This window comes from Rhipicephalus sanguineus, chromosome 9 (genome assembly GCF_013339695.2).
Source record: "Rhipicephalus sanguineus isolate Rsan-2018 chromosome 9, BIME_Rsan_1.4, whole genome shotgun sequence".
Lineage (NCBI taxonomy): Eukaryota > Metazoa > Arthropoda > Arachnida > Ixodida > Ixodidae > Rhipicephalus > Rhipicephalus sanguineus.
In genome coordinates, this window is record NC_051184.2 from 6,464,266 (window position 1) to 6,488,614 (window position 24,349).

At 44.5% G+C, this 24,349-nt stretch overlaps 3 protein-coding genes across 5 annotated transcripts in view; all 3 read right to left on the reverse strand.

Annotated features, from left to right (window-relative positions):
• Positions 1-2,886, reverse strand: part of LOC119404514 (epidermal growth factor receptor substrate 15-like 1) — a 29,548-nt gene extending 26,662 nt beyond the window's left edge. For 2 of the 3 annotated variants that reach the window (XM_037671038.2, XM_037671037.2), the window contains exons 1-3: positions 2,735-2,885; positions 1,602-1,646; positions 313-402 (exon numbers count right to left, since the gene is read on the reverse strand). In XM_037671038.2, coding sequence (XP_037526966.1) covers positions 313-402; positions 1,602-1,646; positions 2,735-2,761 — 162 coding nt within the window. In that variant the 5' untranslated portion in view covers positions 2,762-2,885. Of the gene's footprint in view, positions 1-312; positions 403-1,601; positions 1,647-2,734 lie in introns of all 3 variants that reach the window. The other variant, XM_037671039.2, reaches the window with a different exon arrangement.
• Positions 2,887-4,485: 1,599 nt separating this feature from the next.
• Positions 4,486-11,114, reverse strand: LOC119404516 (ribitol-5-phosphate transferase FKTN). Its single transcript, XM_037671042.2, has 8 exons — positions 10,816-11,114; positions 10,073-10,108; positions 9,695-9,880; positions 7,781-8,085; positions 6,727-6,983; positions 5,394-5,527; positions 5,197-5,321; positions 4,486-4,792 (listed from the first exon to the last, which is right to left on the reverse strand). Exons 1-8 carry the CDS (start codon positions 10,909-10,911, stop codon positions 4,564-4,566), a joined length of 1,368 nt encoding a protein of 455 aa, XP_037526970.1. The 5' UTR covers positions 10,912-11,114; the 3' UTR covers positions 4,486-4,563.
• Positions 11,115-13,346: 2,232 nt separating this feature from the next.
• LOC119404517 (uncharacterized) overlaps positions 13,347-24,349 on the reverse strand; it is a 152,304-nt gene continuing 141,301 nt past the window's right edge. The window contains 6 exon segments of the mRNA XM_049418906.1: positions 13,347-18,891; positions 19,001-19,047; positions 19,464-19,581; positions 21,952-22,026; positions 22,159-22,224; positions 23,251-23,579. Of these exon segments, the coding sequence (XP_049274863.1) occupies positions 19,480-19,581; positions 21,952-22,026; positions 22,159-22,224; positions 23,251-23,579 (572 nt within the window). The 3' untranslated portion in view covers positions 13,347-18,891; positions 19,001-19,047; positions 19,464-19,479.

The following is a 24,349-nucleotide window of genomic DNA, read 5'->3' on the forward strand; positions in this document are numbered from 1 at the left end:
CCAGATAAATGCAAGTGAGTAATGAGACAGTCTTTGCAAATGTGTACACATGCATGTGTGTGTGAGCACAAGCCAAATGACAAGCACATGTTCAAAAAAGTGATTTCAAGTTTTCTCTGCAAGGTAAGCAGACGACAAGTAGCAAATTTCAATGTTTTGCCAGAATGTCCAGAATTTAGAGAAAGCATAAAAAATTAATGAAATAACAAAAATAATAAAAAGCGCAGAAGGACATACAACCTCACAGCCTTAGACTTCAAGCACATGCGACAATGTAACTCTTTCACAAAAGCAACAGCATTGAAGGTATACCTTGCTCAGAATGCCATCTGCTAGCCCAGAGCGCTTTAGGAATGTTGCGGCCTCAAGTGCTCCAACATGATTGATGCCTGCCGGATCCACCTGTTGAAACAAGCACTGGCGTGACCTTCAACTGTACAGCAGCATCTCAGTAAACTGAAATCACCTAAGCTGAACTACCGGTTAAAAGGAGCAACAGTTAACTGCTTGGTTATGTACTTGGATAACAAAAAATTTTCAATGATTGGAACAATAGTTTTAACGTTCCTTGTTACAGAAGCAAGCTTGAAAGGATTTTTACACGAGATGGCCAATCAATATATCCTTGAGACACCTCTCTTCTATTCAGAAAGCCATGTGTAATAAACAGCAACAAAGACTGCACACAATGGCATGCTATTCGTTCATCAAATGTAGCACCAAGGGTCAAGTTTCTTTTTGTTTTTTTTTTCATCACGACACTTTTTTGAAACCATCAACTGTGCCCCCACACCACAAGACAAACTAGCCAATACATCCACTTCTTTATGCTTAACATATCTAATAACATTAAGAGTGCGTGACAAAAAAGTGCTACAAAAAAAATCCTTAAACAAGGGGTGGGTGCTCGAGCAGAGCCGTAAAAGAAGTGCTGTATCTCCTTTCGGATAAACAGGACTCCTGTTAATTGAAACAGATTTCTCCTTTACCCTGAGATTCCGTTTAAAGAAGTTCTACTGCACTTATTGCTCTTCACAAGAATTGCCAACAATAGACAGCCGAGTTAGGGGCCAGTTAAGCTGTAGCAGTAATCTACAATGAAAATTTGCAGTGAATAAATGAGACGAGGACAGAAGACAGAGAATGACGACATTTTCCTGCCTGCTTTTCCTGTGCTTGTCTTCTTTCCACGATGTAATAACATGCCAGCTACGCTACTGGGAGCTAGGCAGCGTGCCTCGAATAATAAATGCCTTTCCCCACAGTAACCAACATCGCAGTACTTCTTGCTTATTAGCACAAAAACAACTTTGCTTTTGAGTGCACTTCAACATTTGGCAAACATTTCAAAGGAAACATCAAAACTAAGAAATGTGGAGGTAAAAAATGGGGTACAGAACTGATTGGGCCATAGATTGTTGTTGAGGGCTAATTAGAGTACGTATCTCCACCCAAAACAGTTTTAAAGTACTTGCTGAGTATATGTGGGATGGGCATGGTCTTCGAGAAGACAAAAATTCCCTAACAAAAGTACCTCAAAGGAGGGAACGCATTATCTTCACTTTGACCACGCGTAGACATGCTCTGAAAATAAATCATACCTGCTGATAGAAAGCCTCGTATACCGTGGTGTGGTTTCCGGCGATCTGTAATGGATTTGCACGATTATCAGGTAAAATATGAACGCAAGGTTCGTACACAAGATCTACACTGCACACTGACGCCGCGCACAGAAAAGAAAGCGAAAGTGGCTTGCACGTTGAGATTGCATATGAACAAAAGCCGAACGAGCGCGACATTCGTAACGTTATCACCGCCGCATACATCACAGTCTACGTTTTGATGCCGGTAAATTACCGCGCGTCTTATCTTCTGCGTTACAGCACGATGCTCTAAATGGCCTTATCTGAGCAATGTTTGTACGAAGTATAGGTCCTGGATGTGTACTCCACTATTCCGGCACTTGTAATAGTGTAGAAAGGTAATTTAGCCCGATGCGGGTAGTACGTTGTTTACGACCCTCAAGCTGCTGAACGCGCAAACAGTTCCATAACCCAACTGGCACGGAATACTCAAGCTGTACGCCTGCCTTAGTTCCATTATACTGCTGCTGCGTGTATACTGCTGCTAGGTGTCCGACTCTCGCTCAGTGTATGTTCTGGATATCACAGGAAGAAGCGCGGCAAATAATAGTAAACATCCGCAACAGCACGCGCGGGAGTAGGATTGCCATCAGCCAAGCGTGTCTCCAAATGCTATGTGCATAGCCGAAACGCCAGCTCAAAACCGACATCCGGCTCACCGATGCGTGAAATAACCTACGCATAACTGCACACTAGTGAAAACACAGCTACAGGCACGTCCGCTCACAAAACGCCGAAGCGTAGCGCAGAAAGTTATTCCGATGTTGACACATCCTAGAGTCGAAAGTTGGCTCGGCCCCTTCTCCGAACCTCAACCGTCAAGTGGACGGTTTCAGGCTCGGTCAAGTGCTACCGGCTAACACGCCCGTCCGTGCTCCGCGGTTTAAGCACGCCCGATACGGGATTTGCGAGCCGAGTTTGAGCCGAAAACTCATTTTACGGTAACAATTAACCCTAATCGAACGAGCCTCCGCGGTGAGGCAGCTTTGCAGGCTACTCCGCCCCCCTTTGCGTGAAAGCAGTGCAGTAGCGGCGCCGGGATTAGCAGGATCCCTGGATGCGCCTCATACGCCAGATCGCGACGAACTGACCTGTGCAAGTGTGGGGAGGGCAGCCATAGCAGAGACGCCGAGAAAATCGCCGTCACCTCCGTCGCGGAGAGAGTGCGGTACGACTGCTCGTTCGCTTTTCGCTTCTTCTTCTCCTCACTTTTCCGACCGCGATTGCCAGTTTTACAATGTTGCCGACCGTCGTTCGGTTGCGGGACTAAATTAGCTCGCGAAGACAAACAGCACCGTCCCCGCAGCAACATTCATAAACGAAACAGCTTCTCCGGGATGTGAAAAGCTTCACACTTTCTTACCCAGTAATTACCGGACCAGTGCACGCACGGCAGACCCGCTGATCGCGTACGTACTCCTTCGTAACCTTTTACCTTCACCAGTAGGCGGGAAAATTTGAAATTTCTCACGCTAATAAATTTGGTTAGGACGAGGAAGATGCTAGAAGTGAGGAGATATAAATGAGATGCACACATGCAGAATCGATGCTGTGGTTTGAGCCTCGCTCTTGGTCTAGCTCCGAGTTCTCCCTCGGGGTTTTTACAATTTCCGCCATGATGATGATGACGCTACTGGGAGGCAGCAGTGGAGCTCAAGGATATCAGGCCAAACTTCCATATCACTTTTTCGATATCACTACTTTTGCTCATTAACTGCTTCAAGCCGGATGCCATTCAGCTAATCTCTTTATCCAGAACTTCATTTACTTCACTAAATGTAGCAGCCATAAATGTATGGAAGCTTTTCTAGATCAGGACTTGCATCCTTGGCTTTTTCCACTGCACTATGGTCGGACTAGTATGTTCTAGTCATCCTACCTTGTATGCAACTGGTATTGGCTATGCCGACTTAGGCAAAAGTGAGAAAAGGAGCGCTAATGCAATGCCATTTTGTTTGAAAGCTTTGCAATTCAGGTTCGAGTTCTTTACAGACTGTGGGAGACAGTCATGTCTCTGAAGTTCCAGCCGGCAGTACCTCCAGGGAAGCCGTGGCTGACATGCCCACGAGCATCTGCCAGCGTCTAGTCAAGCTCGAGTGGAAGTCACTCCCAAGCAGCACAAAGGCTGAAGCAATATGGTTTCCCCCACATACACAGTACTTCCCAGAACACAGCCAGGGCCCCAAGTTGGGCGCCATTGTGGGAAACGGCCATGTCTATGTAGTCTGGGCCTTGGAAGTCAGCCCAGGCCATGCATGTCTAGCAGCATCCAGCTGAGCCCTTGCCACAGCGCACGCATCTCCCATCACTCGCACACTTCATCTTTTCCTCTATTACTCCTCCATGGCGTCCCTTTGGTGGCCATCCCCACAAGAGAAAGGAAAATGTATCCATGTGTTCGAGGGCAAGGAAAAAAATTTACAACGCTGAGAATGACATCCGTGGAAAAGGAATGCACGCTAGTATGAAGATGCGTGATGGCCACTTGATAAGCCTGCATTATTGTATATGAAAAGAGATAACACATAAGATGCACTGTTCCTGTGTTATGTCGTCTGTACAACGACTCAAACGCTCTTAACACTGGAGCTGTTCTAAGTCAAGCCTGCACCGTCTGCATGTCTATCTGGTGTCATGCAGGTCACAGGACCAGAGGGGGGGGGGGTGAATGATGAAATAAATGAAATAAATTAATGATGATGCTCGAACTGATGATGATGATGCTCAAAATGAGACTAAGCTGTCTTAGTCGACACTCACATACACGTGCATGCTTACAGCTTCACTGTCCTACAGTTTTTCACAGCATGTAACAGACAGGCAGAACGAACTTGAGTGACAGCATGTAACAGCTTATTTTTTTATTGCACTCTAGGCATCTATAAGATCAATGTAGCCCATGACCGTCACAAAAGCCAGATCACGACTCTGGCAGTGGGAACAGCTTGATGACATGTGGCCACTCTTCAACCGGCCAAACACCATTTTCTTCAACATTTGGAGGGCTCGCTTTCCAATCCCACCTCTTCATGGGTTGAAACCAATTGGGGCCATAGTTGGCTTCAATGTACTTCTCTGTCTCGCACGGGATTCGCAACTTGATGTCCAAAAACTCAGTCCAGCAGAGCTTGAACTTCGGGAATGTGTACCTGATCAAAAATTAAGACAATTCAGGTCATTACAAACATGAAGGTGCACATGATCTGTGCATACATCTTCAAAGAAACTTCATATATATGCATGCGCTGTGTACACTAATGTAATTGCAAATACTATTGAATAAGAATAATACTAATTCATTCAGTTCCACTTCTAGTCCATATCATAAAGCAGAATGACTTCAAAGCCAGCTGGAAAGTAAATCATCTGCAAAATTCAATGATATATTGGCTACTAATTTTCCCAGAGGCAATAAACATCACGTCGCTGTTACCAAATAATAGCCAGCTTGTTACAGGTATATGTGGAACATATTCTGTCACATAGCACAGCACACTGTAAAACATTTTAGTGTGTGTGCGAAAATAACGAGATGTGCGATCAAAAAACTCACTTGAACTTCTTTCCGGTCCTCGCTTGTGTGCCTCCGTTCCAGATGTGGTCATCCTCTTCATAAAAGAAGAATATGTCAAGCTTCACATCACGATCTCTGAACGACAACTCATAGCTGTCTTCGACCTGGGTGCATGAAAGACGGCGTTAGGGCAGCGTCACCCCAGCGGCAAAAACTCTCATTCAGGCTGGCAGTACCTTTCCAAACAAGTGAGTGAGGGGGATGTCGTGCGTTGAGAATGCAGAAATGATTTCAGGCTTGTAGTCCTTGATGAAAACTCCAATGTCAACGTCAGTTGTGTAGGGAATCACGTCGCACTGCCTGAAGAAGCCTGGAAGAATCAAACGAGTAAATGAAGTCCCTCTTGTGTGACTCCTCTGCTTGCCTGGTGAGATGGTGTTTAGTCTGAGAATTCTTACTAAGTACCACGCACTGAGCAAACTCAGCCCTCTGCCTAACTGCAAGTTCATTTCTCTGCATTGCACACCTGCCAAATGGGTCACAGCTGCAAATATTGACACTTGTCTCTTGCACATGGCAACCGGATGCGAGCCAAGTTACAAGACAAGCGTACTGTACTCATACCCGCTATTTACGAAAGTGATTACAAAAACTGCTGATAAAAAGTCATTGATCAAAAAAGTCACCGGAGCCAACATATCAGCAAGGGACTTTGTCTTTACCAGGGCAGCAACTTATGTATTGATGAAGACAAGCGATTAGTTTGGCAAACTATAACTATCTTCACAAGGGAAAGGCAAGGCACCTCTATAATTATGAAAACAGTGCGTTGCAACATGTGTTGTAATGTACTCAAATTAAAAAATTCGGGGGCCCTTGCTTGCCCAATCGGGAAAATGGGTGCAAGTGAAGCTTTATGCCTGCGTGCCTGATGTACCACTTTTCTACCTTTCTCTTTTTCTACTGCATTGCGCAATGCCCCCTCCTAACTGGTTCCTTCCTCCATGCCAGGAATTGGACCTTCATCCCCCTGCTTAGCAGTGCAACACTTCAGCTGCTATAGGCAACAGTGGTTATGCATCCATACCCAGGCAACAGTGAAATGTGGCAACATGAAATAATAAGTCACCTTGATAAAAGATCAGATCGCCATACCAGAAATGGATGATCGATGACAAGCCCACGATCAAGAGAGCATCAATTATATTGGAAAATGGCCGCATACAAATATATACACATGTGACTGGCACACCTTCGAGGGCCACATTTCTGCCCGCTCGTCAGTGCCGGACCTTTCACGTAGGATGCTGCCACCGAAATATGTGAGTTATAAAAGCTTCGCTCAAAAGTTGATTTAACAGACTTCTGTTGATCTGTCAATCGTTCATTGTGGTCTGTTGTGCAAGTAATATCTGCCTCGTTCAAATAATCCACCTGATGTAGTGAAATAGTGTCTTATGTGCCAACAACTATCCTTTACAAATATGTTCGAAAGCAAGATACACACCGGTAGAATATGAGCTGCAAACCCAAAAGACATATGATGGCTCCGTGTATGCAGGGACGTACCGAGGCAAGTTCCACTGCTAATCCAGAAGGGCACGTTGAGTTCTCCCAGCAGCTGCTTGACCTTGAGAAGAAGCCGGTGGACCTTGAGACGAAATAGTTCAGCCTCGGGAGTCTCGTCCCGTCCATGGATGGTGTGAAAGAGCCGGGCACGCGTCGAGTTGCATTCAATGAACGGCTGCTCGTCGACAAACGTGTCAAACTGTGTAGGGGCAAACGAGCGCACGCCTCCACCCACATCGCATGGGAGGACTTCCACTCTGAGGAAATAGAGGTTTGCTGTGTCAGTCTTGGAATGACAATCACGATCAAGAAAGGGTTCTATGTGGAGAGCAACAAGCATATAGCATTAAAAAAAGGGTATGCTGTCAATATAAGCACTCCACCATAAACCTGCGTGAATCAACTCACACAAGGTAAGGTAAACTGGAAATCACTGGGAGAGGCCTTTGTCATGCAGTGGATCTAAATAAACTGTAAATAATGATAGACCATGTGCAAGTTATTTAAAAAGCCATACAATTCATATTCATTTTGTTGCAACGATTATGTCATTCACACAACTCTGCTGCAATGCAAGTGCTCTTCCTCGTTCCATTTGCTGGAATGGTTTACTTTGGGACAGCTGGTTTTTGGTTTATGGTGTCAGCACAAGGCCATACCAAGTAGCACGAGCTACGCACCATGAGAGATATTTTGCACTTTCAATACGCACCTAGAGACAACCTAGTCCTATTGTTTCTTTCTACATTCCGATTTACAACACCTCCATGTTTCAAGGGTAATTACACTGCAGTAACAGGGGCATGCTTTTCTACAGCAGATGCACTTAATACTACAAAATTACAGAAAGTTAATACATGTTTATGGCTGGAGTGAAATAACCCGCACAGGAAAGGATGTAGACAGGAGGGCAGACAAATGTGCAGTACTTGGCCCATCTTTCCCTCTGCCCCATTGCATACCTACCTTATTTGCATCACTCTTCAAACCTAGCCACCCACAATGCAAGGAAGTAGTATGAACTCAAAATCTTATAGTCATTCAAGATACTCACTTGTCATATGCTCCATCGCTTTTAACAAATTGATGGCTTCTCGCCAACGTGATCAGCCTGCTAAACGAGACATCCGTCTTGTTGGCGTCTTCTTCGTCCGGCGCGGCAGCTGCGTGCCACCAGAAGTTGCCTGGTCGCTCGTGAAAGACCACGACGTGAAGTGCCGCGGTGTTCTGCTTCTGGGAGATGAGGTAGTGGGTGGGGATGAGCACTTCCAGGCCATGGGCCAGCACCTTGGGGTTGGGAACACTCAGCTTGGATGTCTTGTAACCCGCACGAGACAGGAGGGACAGGAAGTCATGTTCCTGGCAAGAAATCAAACACGAGAGAGAGCAACACGAGTGACTTGAGACGGTCACTACGATTGAATCTTAAAGAGGCTGACAACCGATTTTTCTCGACCCAGTTTTTTACGGTGAAACGAAAACCTCCCTCTCGGTAGTGGTTAAATTTGCAGCGGTTGATTCCAAAAGGTCGTGGATATTTTGTAAGCAGAATTTTTCGATCTGAGAAGCCACTAAAAAAGCGAGACTCCCTCCTCCAGCAACGCTGACAAGCGATAGTGCTGCTAGCGTTGCAGAGGGCTGTGATGTGATCGGGGGTCTGCCCATAGGACCGGGGAGCAGCCTGGCCTCAGGGAGAAGTCGAGATCAGGAGCCGGAGTTGATAACAGGAACGTTTATTTTACATGTCGTTTTGATAGCATGCCGTAGCGTCGTCTAGCGACGCTGCATCGCGTCGACGTAGCCTCGACGTGGCCTGTCGAAGCCCCATCGTAGCATAGCATGCATGGAGCGTCTTGACACTCGTGTTATAACGCCTGGGCCTTCACAGGATTCCCTGCTGGAGAAAACAATCAAGTCCAGGACAGTCCAATCAAACACGTTGTCTTCATCTCCGCCCACTAAGTAAGCACCACCTCCTACGCACTCCGGGAAAGAGAGAAGCGGTGCACCTGGACGACGGACGGTCCCGGGAGGTGAACAAGACACAATACACACAAAAAAAGGATGCACATTCCTGAAAATTGGCTGTGACGTCAGGTGTGCTGTCAGGTGCAGTCGTTCCTTGCCTCGGTAGCGCCGTCGGCGCAGCGGAGTTCCTAGTCGGGTCACCATGCCACAAAGGAACCATACACACAATGAATGGATTACTGCTGCACACATGCCTGAAGACTGGCCGTGATGTCAGGTGTGTTGACAGTTGCAAGTCCCTCCTTGCCTGGATGCATCGCCGGCGCAGGTGACGGCCAGCTCCCAGTCGGGCCACAAAGTCGCAGAAGGTGCCCGATGAGGATTCTTCCGGCGCTCGGCTAATTGTTCGGTGCATCTCGCAGAAGCCTGAACATAGCAATGCACAAGCGACTGCCTCCTCTGAGCAGCCTGGACTGTAAATCGCTCATCTTCAGGCCATAAAAGCGTCAAAGTCAGCCAAGCGTGTCCAAGGCGATTGAAGAGGGAACTGCCAGCCTTGAAGGGTTCAGCACACAAGTGCAGTGTTGTCGCCGCATCTGGTGCGTTTCGGGGAACGTTGAGGTCGAAGAAAGCAGGGCTGATGCCGCCATACCATTCTGACGATCCAGCGGCGCCAAGCCGTGAAGTCCGATCATAACAGCTGCTACGGCCTCTCTGATTGGCTTAAAATTCCACCATCATACAGCAAAATTCGATAGTATCCAGAACAGCACTCCAGATGCACCAGTCCTTTAAATCAATAAATCAACTTTATTTTGTCCATTTCAAAAATGGACAGGGGAGTGGCAAATAAAAGCTATCTTTCAACAGCCTGACGAGCCCGCAACCCCTCTGCAACACTTATCACAAAACTGTTTTGCTGTAGTTGCTCACAGATGTTTACAGACTTCAGATGTCTCACCAACTAGGAGAACTGAGGAAGGGGTAAGATATGGCTAACCTTTTGAGTAGCGAACTGTCCCAGAGAGCCAAACTGCACAAAGGCCTGGCCTCGAGGAAGATCAAAGCAAGAGGGCCGTTCAACCGGGGCTGTCCTGTCTGCAAGACACTGCAGGATGCTCGCATCCAAGATGAAAAGTGGGAAGCTGGTCTGCGCTGCTGCGTCTGCCACATCTCTGATCAGGCTCTGAAAAATGTCACCCCAGTGGCTGTTAGGAACTTTCAGCGGGTGTGTGAGACAGTTGCAACACTTGTACGACTGTTGTAAATACTTTCGGAGTCAAGCCCCAACACACAATAAGGGCCTAAGAACAGTGAGAATAAACCATTGCATTGAAGCAATCCTGCAAATACCTCAGTGTGTACCGCAGTGACTTACCCATGATGGGCTAAAATGCTGAACAGAGTCTTTTTCCTGAAAAACAAGAGGAACCAGATAGTTTATAGAAGAAGTGGAAAAATGTATGCGGGTTAAAACTGTGCACAAGACTTTGCTGACAAAAGTAAACTTGAATTAGTATGAGGAAAAGAAACCATATGGCTGACACTTGCAAACTTTTGAGCGAGATGTTCGTATGTTTTAGCTACTTACCTAGCTGTCTCAAACAGCCATACGCAGATGCATAACAATGCAAGGTATGAGCCCTTAAAACGATAAACTGCATCTATATTTTGCGTTGGTGATTATCAACGCTACTCAACTTGTACTGCTTTTTGATAAGAACAAATATATTTTCATTGGTTGCGGAATTCAAGCAGACTGGTGTAAACTTTCTATTAAAAAAGATCGTGAAACACTCACTTAAAAAATCTCGTTATATAGTGTTGTGAACTGCCGCTTTTAGGTTAACTGTCACTACACCGGGTGTTTCACATATAAATTTGCTTCAGAACGTCAGTTTCAACATATGCATTAAAATATTCACAATAGTAGGGGAACATGCATGGGAAAGACCTCGATCACTCTTTTTTTAACTAAATGACTCTTCTTTAAACCCAGCCTAATTAATGCAACTTAGTTCGTCAGTTATTTTAAAAATGCACGCCTCTGTGGTACTAGCGTGCGTATCCTCGATCGGCGGCAATACGAACTCAGCTGCTGTAATAGTCACGAATGGTTACCTGCTTAAAAATATACTGAAGGACAACGGACTGAACAGCAAGGAGGAGGGCACCGCATCCAAGCAAACAGACGAGTCTGATCGCATTCCTTCTCATTCAATTTGTTGCAGGAGGTCCGCAGCGTCGATGGGCCTTCGCTGTGCACAGGGCTTGCGCTAGGCAAAGTGTCGAAGGCGGACAAACGAAAGCTACTTTGGACGAAGCACAAGATGAGTAGCTGCCGTGCGATCACCTTTTAGCGCTAAAGTTCTTATGCGGCGAAACTCTGGCATGGGTATTCGTGCTAACACGCTCTCCAGCAAGTATATTGGAGCAGTCTCTGGATTGCCTCTGGATTGTGCCGGATTAAACAGGTTTGAACTCTTCCGAAACTGAAACCAAAACTTTTCTAGCCGGATATTTATCGCGTTTGGCTGCTGCTTTTTCCGTTTTGACGCGCCTCTTACGAGACAGGAGCCAAAGCTAGTCCTTCCGCGACGAAGCTAAATCGATCAACCTTAGAGCAAGTCATAGTACAACCGCTACCACTTGTTACCGAACGTGATCGACCTTACCATGCAGAACCATGTTGTACTCCAACGTTCAACCAAGTAGGACAGTTTACAACGGTCAATGTCACGCGCACCGATGATCGTTTCCTCGCGGCATGGTTGAGGCGTCCACCGAGAAGCAAAGCATGGAAGGCGAAAGAGAAGGCGATGAGAACGCGGCCCGCTTATCGCGTTCCACTCTTGAAGGTGACGCTTAATCGTCCTTAAAGTTTTTCGTACATCGCGCACGTCCAAAGTAGTTGCTACTTCCTCTTCGATCTTCCTCCTATAGTGACCTAAGCGAGAGCACGCACACAATATGATAGAGCACCGTTCCCATGCGAAATCGGCATAGCGCGCGCCGCTTGCCTAAGCCATACACGAAGTGCGGTTACAAACGTACGAGCCTCATCATGAGTTTCGTTAAATTAACTTCACACAGCTGTAGCCGAGTCAGTTGGGGATCAGAGCTTGGGAGTCCGTCGAAATAATTCTGATCATCGAGTAATTCTTAAAAAAGAAAGAAAAGAATGAAAACGCTACAAACAATAAGCTTAAAGAAAGAAAACGCTACAAACAATAAGCTTGGTATCCGGATTCAACGAGTTTGCGTTCAGGAGTGCGCCGCACATTCGGTGAGACGTGGTCGAAGACATCTTTAGCAATTAAACGCGGCCCCCAACTCTAATTTCTAATGGGGTTTCCTCCAAACTATTGTCTCTCCGGTAATCGACCCGTTAAAGCAGGCTTTCCCACTAGCACACGTTCTATGTGGTGAAGCCAGCTAACGATCCGCTCATTGAGGGGATGTTTTGCTTTTGAACTAAAACGTTACTATAACATTGCGTGTAGAGTGTGAGAGAAATGAAAATATATCAAAGCTTTTTGGTGTAGTTTTTTTCCCCTCTCCAACAGCTCACCAACTATAACACATGCGACAGTAAAACTGAAGTTGTTCCTGGCAGACCCACGAAGTTCCTTGCGGCTCTCCATGAAACATATAGGTGCACTGCTCGAGCTTGTAAATAACATGTAAAAAAAATTTATATAAATGGAATGCGAGTTTCTTCATCTCCATGATGCACGACAGTGCACACATAGACAAGGAATAAAAGAAGCGACAAATATGTGTGCACTGTCATACATCAAGAATCAACACCAACTAGCCCAGATGCATACCTCACTCATCTACAGCAAAAAAGGACCAGTCTGTTCTATTAACAAGGAAAGCATTGGCTGCGGTATTCAGGAAATTTGAAGGAGTGCTATTCGGGGACTTACTACAGAAATTGTAGACCCCCGCTAGGGATACTATGCTGTTCTAATTCCTTGTGTGTGTGATGTCAATCAAAATTTGTCCGAATATGTTATTCCAAAAGGTCGCCATTCACCACTATGGGCACTATAGTCAAACGATAACTTTCAGGGATATGATAGCATGTAGCGTATACATGCATTGGCCGTATATACTTCAAAGTGTCCAGGTCTGAGTCATGTGAAATTGTACAAAAATGATGATATCCCCGAACACGGTTGCTCTACAGTACAGTTCCATTCATCACGGTGTGCTACCATAGCGATCATTGGTTGTCACTCAGGTACTGCTATACTGACCAGCTCATCAACCGTGCGTATGACTTTCATCTATTCCCATACATGAAAAGGTAGTACTCTGGGATCCACTTAATTTTCCAGTGACAGCTGTTAATATCACTGATGCCAAGAGCCGTTTCCAAGAATACATTATTTCTTCAGGAGTCAAAGCACACCAGAGTTTGGTCAAGTACGTTGGGCCACGTGTGTTGATATTCAATGATCTATACACTGAAATGTAATAAATTTTTTGTCACCACAGGCTCTTGCGACCCATTGAAGCCCAAAACTTTCAGAACAGCCCTTGTCCTATATGCTGTAACTGAAGTAGGAATATGGCAGTCTGTGAAACACTCTTTGACATGACCATCGTTTCAGCAGCCAAGAAAAACTGACTCAAACACGAACTCACAAACCACCACTTTATTTGCTGTCGTAACTTGTAATTGAGAGAGTACACAATGCACCTCGCGCAATCGGGTCAAAATATACAAGTGCCAGTGGTAATCAAATCACACACACACCAGATGGGAAACAACAAATAAACAAGGTCAACAAGGGAAAATAAACAACAAAGTGAGCATCAACACAATCTTGAGTGAGTGTAAGCATTTGTGTGTGCACTAGAGCACTATGTACAAACATTGTAATTACAAACAAGTGATTCCAATATGGGATTCCATTGAAGTGAAAGTGAGAGTGATGCTGAAATAGACGAGCATCCTACCTAAGTCGTTTAACGAGGCGTGTATAAGCAACGCTATGAACATGAACACGGTGTTTGAACTTCGACAGCCTGAATTCAACCAGGGTCAGTGTTCACGCAGCTGTGACGCTGGCAGAACAAGGAACAGCTCACATCCATTCGTAACACTGCCCATCCAACCTGGCAACGTCTACTGTAGTACACACGGATCGAGGCACACGTCAATGCTCGTGTCATTTTACTGCAACTATAGAAACACCTAATTATTAAAAATACGCTTCTACTTCATGTGACAGGAAGTGAAATCTGTACAAACATTTTGTTCGCATAACAAGCAGCCTCGGCTCCAAAGGTTTTAATTTTCTGGCAAGCTACCGGCACTCAATTGACCTTAAGTAAAGCTTAAGGCAGCACTGTCGAAAACAGCTTAGTGATGCCACAACCTCTCCTAGTTCGTATGAATACGCAGAACTCTGCTTGACTTTCAACTAGAAAAGGTGAAACAAAAACATGAGCAAGCAGCCCCGGTGTTATATTCATTATCAAATAACACTTTCGATAAATGCAGGTCTAATATATGCTCTCTAAGCTCTTTGATACTGTGCTTTTGAACTAAGCTCTTCATGCAACACGACAATTTAGTGGCACACCTGAAATCGAGGTGTGTCCGTGCACTCTTCTAGAGAGTCCTGTCTGGAGATAAGGCAATGTCACACAAGCATTTACCCTCGAGTTCCTCCCACCCAGGCTTTCATTCACCCGTGAACAACTGAGCAAATTCAAGGCAGAGACATCTCCAGCGGTATTTTGTATCACAAAACACTTGCATGACAGGCCTTTCGTATGATATGTTCACTGATGCTGGCACGCCGGGGCACCAACCACGTACGCTGAGCTAAACCTATGAGTCTCTCTTTGAAGTTGAGCTTTGAGGTCATAGTAACATGCAGCAACTAGAACATTGTGGAGCCATGAATGAGGATTCAACAGCTAATGCTTTGACTGCGCTGGATGTAAGTGTAACAAAAACACTGCACCTCTGAAATGTGCGACAACACTATCTGAGACGCAAAAAGCTTTGTGAAATGCAGTTGTAATGCAACAGTTTCTAAGGATACACATGTACAACGAACATATCGGCAAAACTCTGGCACTGAACAGGTTTTACATGACGTTCAGCTCTCGACAGACCTTAGCCATGCCAATAAATAGTTTTCTATATTTAGAAGCTGCACTATTATATATATGTATATATTGCTGAATTTGCGAAGCATAATTATCATTTTAACAAAGTGAAAACCACCATCTTTTCCAATTCGCATGAGTAAAGTAAGCACCAACAACGAGCTTTCTCATAAGTGATCCGCAACCCACCCTACACCTCAGAAGAAAAACGCCGATTAAAACTTTTAACTGTCCACAAAAACATAGTTAACAGCAAAATGGGAAAAGAAAGATGAAAGCAGATAGCGAACTCTAGATTATCTAGATAGCAAACTCTAGATTACTCTTGAGCATGTTACACACTTCAGGTGTAATTTCAGCTTGGTGTTGATGAACTATCATGATGAATACTCACTCCCTGTGTTGTTCACTGTGCCCATGAGTATCTTAAAGGTCACAATAAATAACAAATAACACACATGGAAACAGAAAAGAAACTGTTTCTTAGTTTGGCATGAACAAAGTAGAGCATTCAAAGACGCTGGTTAACACAGGCTATTGAGCTCCCAATGCAAATAACAATAATGTCTCACACAGTTTTGGAAACTCCCTTTTTCCTTGGCATCAAACAAAAAAACACAAAGTAAGGCATGATGAATGAGTATGACGCAGTTCAAATTATTAGTATTACACAATGCAAATATGCAATGCCACACTATGTACAAGTTGCATGAAAGAAAAGTGAAGACGTATGTTGCTAATGCCACCGGAGAATACACACAGGCAATGGCAAGAACGTCCAAAATCAGCGTGAAACTTGCATGTTTGTGACCGGGGGTGCAGCGAAGACGGCTTGCACTTCATGTTCAAGGCTATCTAGATAAATAACTTAGGTGAACAAGATCGCACAGCTATGGATGGAGCATGTGAGTACTATCCCATGAGTGTACAATACAGCTTACTGCACAAGTGGCATATTGCAAACGAACGAGATTCTTGGTAACAATTGAAACAAACATGAAAACACACCACCCCCAGCATTGCTCTAGTAATGAACGTGCATCAATATGCAAGCGTAAACTGCATGGCTTTCTCACCCCGTTAAACTTATATAACCAGAGAAACCAAATGAATTTGGGATAGCAAGAGAATAGGCCATTCAAAAGCAATCCATGACAAACGGAACATTTCATTGAGATTCCATTTAAGACGCACTTGATTTCAGTTGAAAATGTAAAGTTTTAAGTAATGTTTCGTTACAAAAATTAGTCGATGAGTGAGTAGATTTAAAAAGAGCAGGGTGGACGTGGATGAAAAAGCACATAACACACACACAGGTTCTATGCTGTATGCCTTTTCTGTCGATGTGAAGTTTCCAATTTAAACATACTTATAGATTAAGTACGTTTAAACATGCTTAAGTATGGCTGCCCCAGAGAAGATTGTGTGCCCCCGACTTTTTACAAACTAGATGCAACACGCAAGCTAACTAGAGGCAATATCAATTTAAAGAAACTCTAAAACATTAATTTACCTATTTTTATGCAAGTTAACCAGAGTGCATAGGAAGGAATTATTGCAAGGGGAACAACGGATAATAAATTACAAAGGAACCATGTGCCAGACAAACACGAAGCATAAATTGTGGCAAAGGTGTGCCACATGTTCAAAATGAAGTTATTTAATCAGGGGAAAGAAAATTATGAGAGGTTGAACAAAAATGGATGGTAAGTTTTTTCCTGACACGCATTACTCAATACCATTGGGCAGTTTGTTCCGTCCACTAAATGCTTGTGGGAATGGGAGCTTCGAAAAACACCATATGCGAAACATATTTCTTTCATATTCAATGCCTTGTCCCGATGCACGAATAAAGATTACAAAAGTAGCAAACAATGCATCTTTTTAATGTTACATTTCTCAACGTAAATGCAGTTCAAACAAATCAAGCTTTCTGTTTAGCCTCCTCTGTTGAAAAGCGGGCCATGCTAAGCTTCATGTAACAACTGCAACACTTCTCTCCAATTCGTAGTTACCTATGATAAATTCTGCTGCTAGGCTTTGCACGTACTCCAAAGAAGAAGGTGAGTTCTTGAACACAGATCCCATAACACACGCGTATTCGAGAAGTGGTCTTATATATGTAAGGTACAAAATGCCCTTAACATTGGCTACATCTTATTAAATTTAGCATTTCACAAGTTTTGGCAGTTACATGTTTGATATGAGTAGTACAGGTTAAATTTCGGGAAAAGTGACGCCAAGGTATTACATTTAAGTACTTTCTTTAGAGCAGTAGTTGCAATAATGTAAATGCATAAGCAGAAGTACTCACATGTGAATCATAGAAGTTGGCACTTTTGAGGATTCAAATGCATTTTTCATTTTTCACACCAATGCTATACACTGTCCAAATCACATTTTAAGAGGAGACTTCAGAACCATCTTTAACATTCCTTCAAATGACACGGTCATCGGTAAACAATCACACAGTGCTTTGAATTCCATGAACAATATCACTGACATAAACCAGAAACAATAGGGGCCACAAAACAAAACCCCAGGGGACACCAGATGATACATTGCCACCATGAGACCAAGAACCTTCATTAGCATATGTTGAGTTCGACCCAATAAATAGTTATGGATCCAATCTACTATCGTCAAGTGTATACCAAAAGCTAACTTGTGCTAACTTATGTTAGCTTGTGTAGTCTTAAAATCAAGAAATACGCTGCGTACTTGCTCATGTTAGAGAGACAGGGCATGCAAACATGGACACAAGAGAGAAGTCGAGACACCACAAATGCCAACCACATGTGCCGGACTGATAGGTATCTTCTCTTGCCTGGGCATGCGCAGATAAGTTTTTGTGTCTATCTTCTTTTCTGCCGCTGCGCACCTTTTTCAGTTGTTAGTCGACGTTTGTGGTGTCTTGACTTCTCTCTCAGTGTCCGTGTGTGCACGCCCTGTCTTTTTAACATGAATACCTACCAACTAGCTCAGTTCTCTGTTATTCTGAACTTGCTCACTGGGGTCAAAAGAATAAAAGAGGCCATTGCTGAATACAACTACAGTCAGATACAATTCAACAAGGCAGGGGAGGCCCCACCCAGATGACCAAAGCATGGCAGCCGATGACCTCCACAGCTAAAGAAATGGTCCTGCTCATGTACTACTTGGCGATGTCACCGACCGGCTGGGTCACCGACCGTGAGGCATATGACATCACTCAGAGTGCATGCTCATTGGTGTAGTGCTCATTTTGCTCAGAATTTTTCATTACAGTGATGTAAATATTATGTTCCAGTGATCTGCAACAGACACTTGTGACTCTGCGAGTGATATCAGGGAGTTGTCAGCAAATGAGTTTTCATTCCAGCTTGATGTATCGCAACAATGTTAGCCTCTTTCCATTCCGCAGGGAGTGAACCGGTACTCAACGTCTCTCACGTAACTAAATAATTCTAAGAGATGAAACAGAATGAAAACAGAAGGCAAGGGTAGTGACACCAGCATGTGAGCAGCAATCCCCCGCACAACGCTCCTCCACAAGAACAATGCACGCCGAGAGACACGCGACGTCAGCACAGCCAAGCTCTCAGACATTTAAAGTTTGCGAAACAACAGTGCTACCTTTGTCACCCTCTCCTGAGCCTGTTTCAGGGCTCCTTTAAGCGAACAGCATCCAACAACCCAGAGCCGGAATGCAGCAGTCTTGCACGTCTTGCACTAAATGCATTTCCCAAACTGTACGAACGTCGGTCAGGTACGTCGTGGACAAACGTCAAAGAAAGCACCTCCACCATGACAACACACAGTGCGTTCCGCTGCACACCACCTCACAACAGTAGGCCATTTTCCATGCAGAGGCCAGCAGCCTTTGAAAATGTGCTTGAATGTTCGAAATGGAAGTAGAATCCACGTGAGATGGTAAGAAAAAAAGAAGTGGTGCAAAAGTTGCATTTGTTCATTGTTGAGCTTGTGCCACCAGGTTTTCGCGCACAAATATTGCCACCATTCGGTAGAAATTTCACAATGCTTTGGTGAAGGGTCAAAGCGATGACTACCACAAGGGAATTCCTGCATGACAAGGTATGTAAAACACGTACATGTAAAACAAACTGCGCATTTTAGAGATACACTTGTGTCACTAATGAATGGTTCAATAAGATTTTAACAAAAGACTCACAATGTTTGCGTTATGACAGATGCTTTAGGGATCACTTTGTTAAGTACCTGTAAATGATCCCCACATTGTGCAGATAAGTTTCGAGGACAGTCCAAACAGAAGTAAAGGCATAACAGCATGAACTACGATTATCACAGAAAACTATTAAAAACCACGATGGCTACCATTTTCTTTAATATGCGGCTCTCTCTGTATGTTCTACATAGAAGGAAAAACAGCGCTGAATTTTGGATGAACACAAAGGAAGACAGACGACGACACAGTGCTGACAAAATACGTAGCGTTGACAAAATACACTTATTCATACATTCACCTTTCTAGAGATTTCAATGAAGCTAGCAGTGTGTCCATCACTTCCGAACTCACTCCAGACTATGATCCGTATCCTCCACTGACCTCTTTACCATTAGCCCGTGTTTTCTGGTCACGTCACCACACGGCCAATAAGAGAACACATACTCACATAAATGATTTTACTGTCATTGCTGTCGCAGCAGAGTAAGCCTGACTTTGGAACCAGCACTGACAAGTGCTCCCAGGGCATAATTAACCTCTGCATTAGATACATCTAGGTCATCCACCTGCAAAACAAAGTTACAATGCATGTAGTTCACGTAGACATACTACTATACACCATTCGCTGGCTTATGCCACTGAGAATTGGAACGAAAGAAGGGGAGTTTTAAGGGCTCGTTTTTCTTTGCTAGACACAACATTAATTAGAACTAACAGACAAGAAAGCCGAAAAAAGTATAGGGCATGTTATTTGTAGTAATTATGATGTCAATGTGAAGAAAGTAAAGTGGACGAAAAGAGAACTTGCCACCAGCAGGGGCCGAACCTGCGACCTTCGAATAACGCGTCCGATGCTCTAACACTGAGCTACGGCAGCGGTCATTCTCCTGTCCACTTTATGGGGTATACAGTAGACTCTCATTTAACGGAACCTTAAGGGACCAGGAAAATGTGTTCCATTGAACAGGAGTTCCGTTTACTGAGAGAGGAGCAGGGGCTGCAGAATTCAAGCACGAAACCAATCATACCACAGGCAGTTGTTCCATTTAAGCAGCAGTTCCGTTTAAGAGATTTCTGTTTACTGAGAGTCTACTGTATATGTGGACAGAAAGGATTTGGACCAATCTTACCTCAAGTGAACTTTCAGCTACTACGCAAGTTTATGAGAAAGCTGTCCACTTACAACAACCCGTCACCCCAATCAGTTTGATTAAAACAAAAAGAATAACCGCAGTGCGATTGGTGTTGTGCTGTTCCCATCGAGTGCAGCCGTGTCTTGGTGAATCGGGATAAGCTACTAGATGGCTGCGCAGCACACATCATACCATGATGCAGCAAAACAGCACATCAACTCAGTTCATTACTTTTCAGTTCATTAAAACTCATGAAAATTCATTATTATTCGTTATTCATTACAGTTAATTACAATTCCTTACAACTCAGTTCATTTTTACTTTTCTTACTGTTCACAGATGCACTGAAATTGCAGTTATGTGTGCAGCATGCAGCTTACTATAGTCGGATACAACTTTAGGAGTCCGCGGCAGTTCCTCCTTGAAGGTGGATGCACAAAAGCCTGCACCAATGTTAAAGAGAGAGGGCGTGCAAACACGGACACAAGAGAGAAGTCAAGACACTGCAAACGGCGGCGTTTGTGACGTCTGGACTTCTCTCTTGTGTCCGTGTTTGCACGCCCTGTCTCTGTAACATGGATACCTACCAATTAGCTCAGCTCTCTGTTATTTTACGCACCAATGGGCATGCACTCTAGACTGACGTCATGAGCCGTATGGCTGGTAACCTCGCCTTCGAAGAACAATGCTGAGTACACGAGCGGGACTATTTTCTTAGTCGAGGAGGCGACTGGCCGCTGCGCTTCAGTCGTATGTGCAGGGCCTCTCTGGACTTCTTAAGTTGTATTCGTCTATAACAGATCTCGACCATTTCGAAGGAAGAAAAGAAGGGCTAAAACAAGCGAAGAGGGCAGCTTCAAACTTATAAAGTCTTAACGTCACGCCACAATATTGAGGACACATTAGCCAAATGGTTTGTGAGTACAAGCCAGTGCCATAGCCAGGAAATTTTTTCAGGAACAGGGGGAGGCACCCCCTGTATTGGGCAGTGAGGGCTAGGCAGGTGGGTGCTGTCCGTTGTTTTGTGCTAGGTATCCTAGGGTGGAAGAAATTTCAAGGAAACATGCTGGTTGTGCTCTGCCTCGCAGACGCAGGTGCTGAGCCTTGCAAAAACAGGTGGGCAATGTAGACATTGCAAATTGCAGGCTAGCGTGTGAAGACTTGTGGCTGACTACAATGTGGACACCTCTCCAAGAACATATCCGATTAAGAGATTCTGGAGAGGTGTGATAACTTCAGCATATGGAGGGCTCCAGCGACAATAAGTGTGACCAGAAAAGTAATGGTCCTACAAGCACATTTCCAGCGGTTTGAATACAGGCAAATCTTATTAAGCCTCACAACCTCCCACAAGCATCTTATGTGGAGTCTCAGTAAATGGAAATCTCTCAAGCGTAATTGCTGCCTAAATGGAATGACTGCTTCTAACACGATTGGTTTCGTACTTGAATTCTGCACCCCTGTCCGCCCCTCAGTAAATGGGACTCCTGTTCAACGGAGCATGTTTTCCTGGTCCTTTCAGGTTCTGTTTAACGAGTGCCTACTGTATATTGCAGGGGCCCGACCTACGATGTCAACAGCTTGATCAACTTGAACAATGAAGTTACAAAATTTTGTAACTTCATTGTTCACAAAACAGTTATCCTGCCTGAAATTACATAACGTGGAGATTTTCTACATGTATGTTTATGTAGTCTCCCATAACTTTGGCAACGACACCAGCAATGGGTGTAGTCTAAAGACATGCCCTCTTGATTGTAGTGCTCAGAAACGAACTGAGAGTGGTGAGCAATGGCAACCAACCTTCAGTATTTTGTCCCCAACTTGCAGCTTCCCTGCTGCTGATCCTTGTGGGTTGACCTCCTTTACAAATACACCCTGTAAAAAAAAACACAAGAGAGACAAAGAGATAAGTTAGGAAATAAAACAATGTCTTCAAAATATCAAATGTTACAATAAAAGAAAGCAGAAAACAAAATAAATACAAGGCACCATAAGGAAATATCATACCGATGACGTTGGCCTGTTTTCCAGAACAAAATCTGCATCTGATCCTTTGTCCAGGACGATTTCATTCTAAAATAAGAAATGAGTATGAAAAGACAGTGTAAATAGCAGATAAGAAGCAGTTATTTACACATGAACAGAACATTGACCCAGAAATTTAGATGGCCGCACAGCTTATTATACTAGTTACCATTCTCACAGAATGAAACACGAGAACCTGCTTCAGGTGCAATTAGTTGAAAGTGCGATGTCATACCATTACAAACCCCATAACAAAGTGTGATATCAACTTTGATTAGGGTGCACGTCCTGAAATTACACCTATGTCATACAAGTTCAAAATGGCAAAAACACAAAAAATCACTGACTGTTACGATACTGCTAAATGCGAATTCTGAGCACAGCTGTTTAGGTGTTTCGATTTCGCAATAAGTTGAGGCAACAGCTTCTGCTTTGGCGGCACGCACCTCTGCATTCTGGCATTGGTGGTAGTGAGCCTCTGCTCGGGCAGCTTGTTTAGCAGCAGCGGCAGACGACGTACTTCCACCAGTTGCGTCGCTCAATGTTCAGAAAGAACTGGCTGAGACTATTTTGTATATAGGTACACTGTTTACATTAAGAAGAGAACGTGAGTAGCATGACTGAAGCGGACAATTTCGTGCAGCCCATTTCACATCAACCGCCGCAAATGGAGCGTAGTGAGACTGCCTTGCTAACCGGGAGGCTGCAGAAGGCAGCGCGTGGACGCGTTCCACAACAGTCGACGCACGACGGTGCACACTAATGTGGTGCTGCAGGTGGCTGCCGTGGAACCTGTCGTCTCGCCACTGTCATTCCCTCTTCCTTGCCCCTCCTCGCTATCGCCATTTTTCATCGTCCGCTGCGCTCCGCGTTCGCTCTCTTTCATCCTTGTTCGCTCTATCGGTTACACCGATGGCAACGCCGCTCAACGTAGGAATGGGCACCTATGAGCTGCGCTCTAAAATCTGTGAATTTACTTGTAAATTGACATGTTTCATTCTGTGCTTGAAGTATGCTCATAAACTGGCACATACTGTAATAAAACTTTGCACTGCATGCCAACTGCACACCAACCTGGTTCTCCTGTGCATCTGTTGAGCGACTGGAAACACTTCGCTGGAGCAAGAACTCAGGCTTTGGTGGTGGCGTTGGGGCTGTTGCACTGCCCTCACCCGAATGTGCTCGGGGCCGTGGGGGCAAGGGCGGTGCTGGCTGCTCGCACTGCTCTGAGGCTGCCCTGAAGCAGGGGGCACCAGGGGCAGGAGCACCTTCCGGAGTGACACCCTCCGAGGTTAGGCTAGACGGATCCTCACTCGGCAGACAGAGAGATGACGATAGTGAAGAGCTTGACTGAGACGGTGGAAGGTCTTCGCTTTCTGCATGCGGAGCCAACTTCTCGGACGCTGCTGCGCAAAGGCATTGCAATTTGTGCCAAAAATCAGGTGCATTGGCAAACAAGATGGGGACGAGAGAACTAGATTCAAATATGGCTGAAGAAAACATACACTGGCATACATACATTCATTATGAAGAAGTCACTCATATTGGGTGCCAGAACGTCAAGAAATCCTCTTGTTTTGTGTTTCTTCAATTGGTGAGTGGACATTTTGCTTCAGCCATGAAGGGCGAACTTGTTGGCTAGGTGGGGGAACATATTGCACGGGAGCAGCACGTAAGATCAGGACAGAATAAGGAACACAAACAACCACACGCGGCAGCACGTGTGGTTATTTGTGCTCCTTATTCTGCCCTCATCTTTCACACTGCTCCCCTACAATATGTTCAGCCATGTTCTTTCCTCGACAGACAAGTTTTCATGAAATGGTTGACTTAAGATTCAAATATATATACACACATCATGTAAAGCTTTGCCTAAAACAGCTTAATTTCAACAGAGAGAAAATACAATATCAAGAGGAACATTGACTACATTTCACAGTTTGAGTTGAATTTATTTACAAACTTAACTGTCAGCAATACTTAAACAATCTATGTGCAATGCCACATTTAAGTCACAGGTGTGTCAACAACTTAAAAGGATGGTTGATGAAACAAAACATTGTTAAAGTCCTTTACAGTAGCATGCTGGTATTTCATAATAACATTGTCTGAACCCAATGGAGCATTATTATGGGCATTATTATTACTATTGATGAAAAAACATGCAGAAGCA

Bases quoted from the DNA above. Each gene is read 5' to 3' on its own strand.
- LOC119404516 (XM_037671042.2), bottom strand. From the start codon at position 10,911: ATGAGAAGGAATGCGATCAGACTCGTCTGTTTGCTTGGATGCGGTGCC. The intron at 9,881-10,072 runs GTAAGTCACTGC...GACATTTTTCAG, and splicing joins AGCATTTTAGCCCATCATGG to AGCCTGATCAGAGATGTGGC. The intron at 5,322-5,393 runs GTACTGCCAGCC...TCATGCACCCAG, and splicing joins TCACTCACTTGTTTGGAAAG to GTCGAAGACAGCTATGAGTT.